This window comes from Lotus japonicus, chromosome 3 (assembly GCF_012489685.1).
Source record: "Lotus japonicus ecotype B-129 chromosome 3, LjGifu_v1.2".
Lineage (NCBI taxonomy): Eukaryota > Viridiplantae > Streptophyta > Magnoliopsida > Fabales > Fabaceae > Lotus > Lotus japonicus.
The window spans coordinates 33,377,595-33,387,653 of NC_080043.1; the positions used below are offsets into that span (position 1 = coordinate 33,377,595).

The following is a 10,059-nucleotide window of genomic DNA, read 5'->3' on the forward strand; positions in this document are numbered from 1 at the left end:
CAACTCCAACAGTAACGACCACCAGAGGACTATGCATACACTACTCTGTCGGACGAGCCTACCATACAACGAGATCCGAGTAAGAATCATTGCTATCACAACCTAGAAACCAAGGCCAAATACAACCATAGCCACCAAAACGTTGAATGCAACGCCTAACACCATCTTCCATGCCGCTACCCCTAGGATGATCATTTTTCAGTGTTATTTAGTTATTTTAATATCTTCTTAAGTTTTAGATGGTATTTTTTTTTAGTAAGTTTTAGATTGGTTGTACATGAGAATATTGAATTCACACAAAAGTCATTTTTTCCCATCTAGATGACTTTTTTGGAGTTGTGTGAGTAGTACGGAGATACTTTTTCCGTGAGACCCTAGTAAAATAAATCTATGCCATCCATAGAAAAGAAAAAAGTAGCACAATATAAAAGTTAATGGTTGAGATGAAATGAATGTCATCATTATAAATACATGCCTTTATTCAATGTCTTATGTCTCAACCTTAGATTACTTGAAGAGCTAGCTTTCCCCCTTGTCAAGTATATTTGGTGTTGGACAGATCTGCATTCTCTGCCTTTAGGAACAAAATTAACATGGCAAAGGATAGGACCATTGGTGTGGCTTTGGACTTCTCCAAGAGCAGCAAAAACGCTCTGAAATGGGCACTTGAGAACTTGGCTGATAAAGGTGACAACATTTACATCATTCACATCAACCCCAACTCTCTAGATGAATCTCGTAACAAGCTTTGGGGCAAATCTGGTTCTCGTGAGTACTCTTGTTTCTTCTGATTTTCTTTTGCTGAATTTTAATCATGATATTAGTATGTTTGGATCCGTTTCTCTTTTCGCAGAATCAATTCTGGAACCAAGAAACAAAAGCTTGTGTCTCTGCATAATTGATTGTTGCTTTTAGAATTGTTTGCATAAGGATTTCAAAAACCACTATGTTCTGTTCTGATCTGATCTAATCTGATTCCATTTGATCATGATTTTATTATTTTTGTTTTCTTTTCAGCCCTGATTCCTTTGAAAGAGTTCAGAGAGCCTGAGGTTATGACCAAGTATGATGTTCAAATTGATATTGAGGTTCTTGATTTGCTTGACACTGCTTCCAGGCAGAAAGAGGTATTCATAGTTTCTTGGTTCCCATGTTTTGGTACTTGTGATTGAAATTATAATTATTGTTGAATGTTGATTGTATTTTTAGGTGAACATTGTTACAAAAATATACTGGGGTGATGCAAGAGAGCAACTTCTGGATGCTGTTGAAGATCTGAAGCTTGATTCTCTGGTTATGGGAAGCAGGGGTCTCAGCACAATTCAAAGGTACATACATCATACATCATTTTCTTCCAATTTCCTCCTAATCCTGCTTTTACTGTTTTCTGCCATCTCTCATCAATGATTTTGGGAAAATTATTCTTTTTCTGATTACTTGAAGTGATTTCAAAAGGAATTAGATCCTCTTCCTCTTGAGTTGATTTTGACATTTCATCTGTCTGTTGAATTAAAATTTGATGATTTGTGCCTATAGGATTATTTTATTACAAGATAGATAATTGACTGTTAAAGGCTTGTTTAGTTAATTTTTAATTGCAGAGAATTTTTTTGAGGAGATTAGGATAGGATCTGGCTATTTCTATTTGATTTTCTATCTTTTTTTTTTATGAGAGTGGCTCTTTGAATAATTAGATTGGATATTTGACAAAATTAGTTTCTTTTGGCCAAGTCAAATTACATGTGGGGTGAAAGATTTTCTGCTGTTGAAAATCAACCTCAAAGAATGCGATCATTAAAAGAAATATAATACTACTACCATTGAACATAGATGATAACTGGAATTGTGATGGATTTTCTATTACCTAGTACTATCTATATTTCTTGAAATTTGCTGTGATGGATCTTCTATTACCAGTACTATCTATATTTCTTGAAATTTGGCCCTAATTAATATGTGTGTTTGTGATTTGGGTTATAAAAACAGGATAATATTGGGAAGTGTGAGCAATTTTGTGATGACCCATGCCCCTTGCCCTGTGACTATAGTCAAGGATTCAAGCAGCAGCAACAAGTGAAGGGAAATTGATCAATTTGGATTGGGAGTGGGAGGGCATTAAAATTTCGAATTCCTGCTTTGTACTTTGAGCTCTAGTGGGACATCCATCATCTGTTTCCTTATTATTTTGGTTTCAAAGTTGAGAATTTGTGATTACTTATGATTGAGACCCGGTTTTGGGTTTCAAGTTCAACCCTTGACTTTAACGAAGGAATAATGTAATTTCAGTGCCATATTAGGCCAAATACCCTCCAAATTTTAATTTTATTATATTTGGATAAATTTTTTTTTCTACCAATCAATTCTGAAATTTACAATAATTTTTATATTAAGATACATAATTCTTGGAGTACTGATTCTTTTTTTTTTGCACTCCATATTTTTTTTTAATCTCATTTTCACTAATATTTTATTCTTATTTCTCTTTTGTATTCATAACACATAATCTATCGCATCTTTCATTTCTTTATATTCTCTTTTTATATCTCATTGGTGATGGTGTGTTTTGTATGTGAACTGAATATTATTTTTTTTCTCGGGAAGTTTCAGACTTTGCAAGGCATAACCATGGTTAATAATAATTAGGTTTAAAAGGGAAGGAGGAATAGCTGGAATGAGTAGGAAATCAGAAAAATATTTCTTTTATCTAATTTTATTCTAATTGTCCCCAGCATTATTATCCCTGGCATCCACTTTGAAGAGAGCACATGTAGCATAGTTCTCAGATATTTCTGCACATGGTGGAGCCATGGTCATGTGAGCCGTTGAAGAATGGGACTACCGACTATGGGAGTTTAATAGGGGATGGGGCATGTTTAGTTTGTTCCTATGTGGATCTTACTTTTTAAAAAATAGTTTTGTTCACACCTCCCTTATAGAGATAAAAGATAAAAGGAGGATTGAAATAAGAAAAGAAAGAAAAACCTGAGATGTGATAGATAAATATGATAAAAAATAGAAGAGAAATAGATATAAAATTGAGTGAAAATAAAGTGGAACAATAATGAGGTATAAATGAAAATGCTCTAATTAGGAACAATCCCTCATGCCCTCAATGATTTTCGTCCTATCTCTTTGATTGGGTGCATATACAAGGTGATTTCCAAACTGTTAGCAACCCGGTTGCAATTAGTTATTGGAAAGGTGATCGATGATGGGCAGTTTGCTTTTATTGGGAACCGGAATATGCTGGACAGTGTTATGGTGCTGAATGAGGTGGTTCATGATGCTAAAGTTAAGAAGCGGCCTAGCATTGTCTTCAAGGTGGACTATGAGAAAGCCTATGATTCTGTTGAATGAGATTTTTTGCAGTACATGATGGGAAGGATGAGTTTCAGTGAGAAGTGGATTGGGTGGATTATGAGCTGTTTGAAATCGGCTTCTGTGTCAGTTTTGGTAAATGGTAGTCCAACTTCCGAGTTCAAAATGGAGAAGGGCCTTCGGCAAGGTTGTAAGGCCCAAGTTTTAAAGCTTTGGATAAGTGAATAAAATATAAGAGTTTAGTTGATTAAGATAAATTTGTGAAGGAAAAAGGTTCAGGAAAAGTCCAGGAATTTATCGAAAAACCGATAAGAGTTATTGCACGATTAACCTACGCCTAACCCTAGGTCAAAGGTATTAGTGAATAGTTAATTTACACTTTAGGACACGATGGAAACTGATTCCAAAAACCTTCAGAGAAATGTTAGAATTTCTCTTTTTCGTCCTTAAACAAGTGGTTCGACGCGGAAACCTGGAAAGTACGAACGTCAAATTCCAATTCTCGGAAGTTTGCCGAAACAGAATCCCTGATAGTTCGAGAAACATAAGATCGACAGACGATGAAGACTTTTTCTATTCGGAGCTTCAAATGAAGATTCCACCCGCGTTCTCCTATTTCTCTCGTTATTCCTAATCTTTCTTCAGAAGGAAGTTTTCTCATCCGACGATCACTGCAAAAAGTAGTCTTTCGGGATAAACCGACTTAAACCGACTCACACCGACTTTGTATCGTTTGATTTAATTCCAAGAATCCTGTTTTGAGTTCTGGAATTCTGTCGCCAGAACCTATCTTAGAATTCGCAGAGGAACGCGCAGGAAAAATCGGAATCGCAAAAAAAATCATTTTTCCGCATTTTCCAAAACCTATAAATAGCTTGAAAAATTAGATTTTTTGCAAAAACTACCCATTTTCCCTCCCCAAACCCGCGAGCATCAAGAGAGAGAGAGAGATCCGGATCTTCGTCGTTTCTTGCCCGTTTGCTTCACCGATCGTTGCTAATCGAAGACCTTGAGGTAGGTAAACTATATCTCTCTTCCGATCGTCGTTTCTGTCGACTTCTCCTATGTCTTTCTGAGTCCAAAATTTTGAGGTTTTTGTAAAACTGTTCAAATAAGCTGATTTCAGCGTCTAAACTTCTTCCCTGCATGCTCCTGAGCGTGTTCTGCGGATTAGATTTTGTCAGATGTCGACGAAATGCCGCCGGGATCAATTTCTACCTTAAATACCCATTTTTCGGTAAAGTCGCAACCTTTAAGCTGAAATCTATCGACTTGGCTTAGTGCTAGTAGGATTTGTCGTCATAAACGTCGTTGTGGACGTCTCCATCCAATTTGTTTTTCAAAAATCCAGTTTTGAAATTCTGAGCTAAAAATAATGACCAATCTACCCCTATATCAGTTTTCGACCCGAAAATTTTTCCGAGCTTAGAACCGTCTTAGTTACGGCTTATGTTAACCTAGGAACCAAGTTTGATCGAAGAAAAATCGACCCTCCCAATTAAGGGAAGTGGCCGAGAGCTATATCCAGGGGGGGAGAATCCGATTCTTCGAAAACTTGTCTTAACGCGTTAGATTGTCGTACCACGGAGTATGTAGTGTACCGTGTAACCCTAGGGCTCTTTGATTGCAGAGTTTCTGACTCTTGGTGTTGATTTCTGTGATTTTTGCTTAAGGTTCTTTTGAGGAGATTCCTGGAGATCAAGGAGAAGAGCGTGAAGGACACTGTGAGGAGGAAGCTGGAAGACCCACCGGTGAGGGCTACTCTCTGAATTACTAGATAATGCTCTAGGTGTCGATGAAATTCGACTTGATTTATGTGTTATGCACCTAATTGCTAAATGTCTGAAATGATTTCTGAGGCTTCGGCCGATCTTGTTGAGTATTTGATGCCATGACATTGTGTGCTAAATGATTCACATGCTACGTGCTACATGGTTAATTTAGGATGTGTTGGAATATGCTGTTTATGCTTATTGGTTGAGCTGTTTCATTTTATGCTATTCCACTCGTGCCTATGTTTCTGGAAAGTGAGAATTACGGGCAAGTCATGCCGAATTTTTATGAGATTTTGAGAGAGTTTGAAAGGACGAACGGAGTTCGGACCTGGTTATGTTTTAATGGATCGAGACCTTCTCAGGGAAATATTTGGGATTATGGGGTCTCTGAAAACTCATAGGAAGTATTATAGGATTAAATGAAATCTATTTTATCAAGGAAAATTCATAAGACATTAATCAATCTCTAAAATCCCTTGAACAATAATAACATCCTTAGGTAAGAGCTTAGAGCCCGAGTATTAGTTTTGGAAATATGAGAAGTGTCGTCGAGTCCAAGTTTTGAGAAACTTACAAGCTTTCGAGCATGTTGATACTCTTTTGCTCGATGAGCAGGTTATTGTTTGGCTATCTAAAGTTTAGCCGGAAACTATGAGTTTCCAAGTACTTCGGTACCTTTTCGCTCGATGAGCAGTTTATTGATTGGCTATCTAAAGTTTAGCCGGGAACCATGAGTTCCAAAGTACATTCTTTCTTCTTTGATTAATTCATTTTTGTCGCCGAATCGACATTTACCTTAGGGTATTCTTTTAGAGACATTAAGTTATTTAGAACACGTGGCGACGTGTCGGGTGAGGTCGGAGACGTTGTTTGGCTAATCACTTGCATTCATGCACTCATTTTGAGGTTAATACACGGTGGGATGCCGAACCTCGGTGGATTCCAAAATGGTCATAAGACCCGGATTTCCATATTTAGGACACTACGGTGGTCCTTAGTAGCAGACGGAATGGCAGACCTACGGGATCACTGCTGATCTGACTACTTTTGTGTGGTGTAAGAGACACGCGAGCAAGAAGGTACCCACCGTGGCTGGTGTTAGGGCCGTCTCGTTGATGTCCATCCTTCTTCCGGAATGCATTTTGTTACCCAGCATTGCATTTCATGCAACATACATTCTGACTTAGTTGCTGAGTGTGATTGGTACTTGTTTATCCTACTTGAGGCATGCTAATTGTTATTATGATCTTTTACATTCATTGTGATATATGAAACCCTAGGATGTTATCCCTAAACTTATAAGCCTGAGAGGCGAATATTTATTATCATATATATATCTAGTTTTATTATTTATATAATTCTTTGGAGTTGACCCTCGCGTCTGCTGTGTGTGTTTGGGCGGACTACGCCATTTGTCAGATGAGTATGGCGGATTGGTTTACGATGGTCAGCCCCTCGAGGGGGACCAGGTACGAGATGCTTGATCAGGACGACCCAGGTGCATGGGTGGTCGACCCCATAGGCCACCGTGCGACCTACACCGGTCGGATCATGGAGGACCGTGTTGACCGATTCGGACGCTTGACGGAGGGGGTGATGAGGAGACACATAGTGAGCTTCAACTTGCCGCCTGGTGTGCATTGTGGACCCGGCGTGGGAGGACCACTACCACCACCATCATCTTCGGATGATGAGGACCCCTCTGAGGAGGTGCCAGTGGGTGGGACTTCGACGGAGTCCAGTCCGTCTGCTGCTGCTGTCATCGAGGATCTTGTTCCGGGCCCCGAGCCCGAGAGGCCAGTGCAGGAGCGCATCAGGGTGGACAGAGAGGGTAGTGTTGTGTATGTCGACCTAGTCGTCCTGGATGCAGATTCGGACGACGACCGCGCTAGCATGTAGGATCGAGTGTTAGTGTGGGCTCCTCGAGTTAGGATTAGTGTAGGAGTAGTGTCGATGCTCTGACCGTCATGCTTTCAGTTTTGGGACAGGGTAGTTTCCTGCCGGTAGCTTTTTGTGTGGTTTTTTTATGAAGATCATAGAGAGCTGGTTGGACTTAGGAGGTCTTTCCTTAGGCCACTGGGCCAATTTGTTCTCAGTTTTGAGGTATGGTGTTGCGGACACAGGTTTACCATGGTTTGTACATATTGCCTTCGGGCGTTACTTTCTTCTGTCACCCGTCGCTTGAGGTTACTCGCGATGTGGTTGGTACTAGCTGGGCATGTATATATATGTAGTTGTACATTAGTTTTCTTTTATCCTTTGTTGAGGAGTTTATTTTCTTTCAGTCTTTAAATTTATTATCGGAAAAAAATAATTCATGTTTTTCCTCTTAAGTTATTCTTTTGGTTACTAAAGTGACGCCACCGAAAATCGGGGTGTTACATTGTGGTATCAGAGCTTAGTCGAGTCTTTTGGGAGTCTTTGGGGAATAGGTCTTCTGTGCTAGGTTGTGTGACTCTGCAAAGAGTAAAAATTGATTGTCTGCCAAGCGATTTTTCGCTTAGAATTTCTTGAAGTTATTGCTTAATCATATTGTATAGTTATATTAGATGCTATCTTATGATGAGCACTAACTGTTTGTTTGATTTAGCAGAACATGGTGAACGCTAACCAATTAGCTGAGATGATGGCCACTATGGCCCAAGCTGTGACTGCACAGGCAAACGATAATGCTATGAGGCGTGCTGCTGAGGAGGCACGTGATCAGCACCAACGCCAGAGGGAAGTGACACTGGACCAGAACAGAGGCCTGAATGACTTCAGGAGACAGGATCCACCTAAGTTCTCGGGGGGTACTGACCCGGACAAAGCGGATCTCTGGATCCAGAAGATTGAGAAGATCTTCGGTGTATTACAAACTGCTGAGGGAGCCAAGGTGGGAATGGCAACCTTTCTACTGTTGGGTGATGTTGAGTACTGGTGGAGAGGCGCCAGAGGAATGATGGAAGCAAACAACTTGGAAGTGAACTGGGTTTCGTTTCGTGCTGCTTTTCTGGAGAAGTATTTTCCAGATAGTGCTCGTGACGAGCGTGAGTCACAATTCCTAACACTTCGTCAGGGCAGCATGTCTATCCCGGAATATGCTACCAAGCTGGAATTGTTGGTCAAGCACTTTCGATTCTTCCGCAATGGGGTCGATGAACCCTACATGTGCAAACGCTTTGTGAATGGGCTGAGGCCCGATATTGAGGACTCGGTGAAACCGCTGGGAATCACTCGCTTCCAGACCTTGGTTGAGAAAGCCACGGAAGTGGAGATAATGAAGAACAAGAGACTGAACCGTGTTGGAGCAGGAGGGCCGATGAGGTCGGGCTCTCAAAATTTTCAAGGCAGAGGGAGATTTCAGAGCAGGAGGCCGTATCAACGACCTGCTGGTAGAGGGATTGCTTCAGGATCTTATAGGCCCATGGTGGGTACTGCTGGAGGTTCTGGAGGTCAGACTGTGAACAGGGAGATGACCTGTTACAGATGTGGGCAGCCTGGGCACTATGCCAATGCTTGTACTGATATGAGGCCCAAATGCTTTAACTGTAACAAGTTGGGGCATACTGCTGGTCAATGCAGAGCACCCAAGACAGAACCAGCTGTCAACACTGCTCGTGGGAAGCGTCCTGCTGCTAAGGCAAGAGTCTACACCATGGATGGTGAAGAAGCTGAAGGAGTTGATGGTCTGATCAGGGGAGACTGCGAGATTGATGGTAATCCCCGAACTGTACTTTTCGATTCCGGAGCAACGCACTCTTTTATCTCTAGAGAATGTGCTACTAGATTAAAACTTCCCGTTACTGCTTTGAGTTTCGATCTTATAGTTACCACACCTGCCAAAACTCTGCTTGCCAATACTGCATGCATGTATTGCCCAGTAACCTATAGGGATAAAGTTTACCATGCTAACCTAGTGTGCCTAACTCTCAAGAACCTAGATGTTATCCTAGGGATGGACTGGTTGTCCCACTATCATTGTCTTCTGGACTGCAGCCGAAAGAGAGTGGTATTTCCTGACTCGGATCTTTCCGAGTATCTATCCGCCAATCATATTAGCGTCTCTCTGAATGAAGGATCTCAAGAGTATTCAGTTTTGTTAAACTTGGAGAGTAAATGGAATCCGGAAGTGAGTAATATTCCAGTTGTGAGAGACTTCGCGGATGTTTTTCCTGGCGATGTACCTGGTTTGCCGCCGGTACGCGACATTGAGTTTGCTATTGACATCGTACCGGGAACAGGACCGATTTCGATTGCATCATATCGGATGGCACCTGCGGAATTGGTGGAGTTGAAGTCTCAACTTGAGGATCTTCTGTCGAAGGGATTTATCCGACCAAGCGTTTCACCTTGGGGAGCACCCGTCTTATTGGTGCAGAAGAAGGATGGGAAATCTAGACTTTGTGTCGACTATCGACAACTGAACAAGGTGACCGTCAAGAATAGGTACCCACTACCTAGAATTGATGATTTGATGGATCAACTACGAGGAGCTGCGATATTCTAAAAGATAGACCTGAAGTCGGGTTACCATCAGATCAGAGTAAAGACTGAGGATATTCAGAAGACGGCATTCAGAACTCGTTATGGACATTATGAATATCTAGTGATGCCATTTGGGGTGACAAACGCACCTGCCATTTTCATGGATTACATGAACAGGACCTTCCATCCGTTCTTGGATCGATTCGTCGTGGTGTTTATCGACGACATTCTGATCTATTCAAAGAATGCTGAAGATCATGAAGGGCACTTGCGCCAGGTTTTACAAGTGTTGAGAGAGACAAAGCTGTACGCCAACCCTTCTAAGTGTGAATTTTGGCTCGAAGAGGTAAAATTCTTGGGCCATGTGATCTCTAAAGAAGGTATAGCTGTGGACCCAGCAAAGGTAGAGACTGTGTTGTCATGGGAACGGCCAAGGACCGTGACTGAGATCAGGAGTTTTGTCGGTTTGGCGGGATACTATCGTCGCTTCATCGAGAAT

At 41.1% G+C, this 10,059-nt stretch overlaps 1 protein-coding gene across 1 annotated transcript; it reads left to right on the forward strand.

Moving 5' to 3' along the window:
- The first annotated feature begins 476 nt into the window (after window positions 1-476).
- On the forward strand, window positions 477-2,340 carry LOC130749509 (universal stress protein PHOS32). Its single transcript, XM_057602872.1, has 4 exons — window positions 477-768; window positions 1,018-1,127; window positions 1,210-1,328; window positions 1,987-2,340. Exons 1-4 carry the CDS (start codon window positions 594-596, stop codon window positions 2,075-2,077), a joined length of 495 nt encoding a protein of 164 aa, XP_057458855.1. The 5' UTR covers window positions 477-593; the 3' UTR covers window positions 2,078-2,340.
- The last annotated feature ends 7,719 nt before the right edge of the window (window positions 2,341-10,059 follow it).

Bases quoted from the DNA above. Each gene is read 5' to 3' on its own strand.
- LOC130749509 (XM_057602872.1), top strand. From the start codon at position 594: ATGGCAAAGGATAGGACCATTGGTGTGGCTTTGGACTTCTCCAAGAGC. The intron at 769-1,017 runs GTGAGTACTCTT...TTTTCTTTTCAG, and splicing joins TTGGGGCAAATCTGGTTCTC to CCCTGATTCCTTTGAAAGAG. The intron at 1,128-1,209 runs GTATTCATAGTT...TTGTATTTTTAG, and splicing joins CTGCTTCCAGGCAGAAAGAG to GTGAACATTGTTACAAAAAT.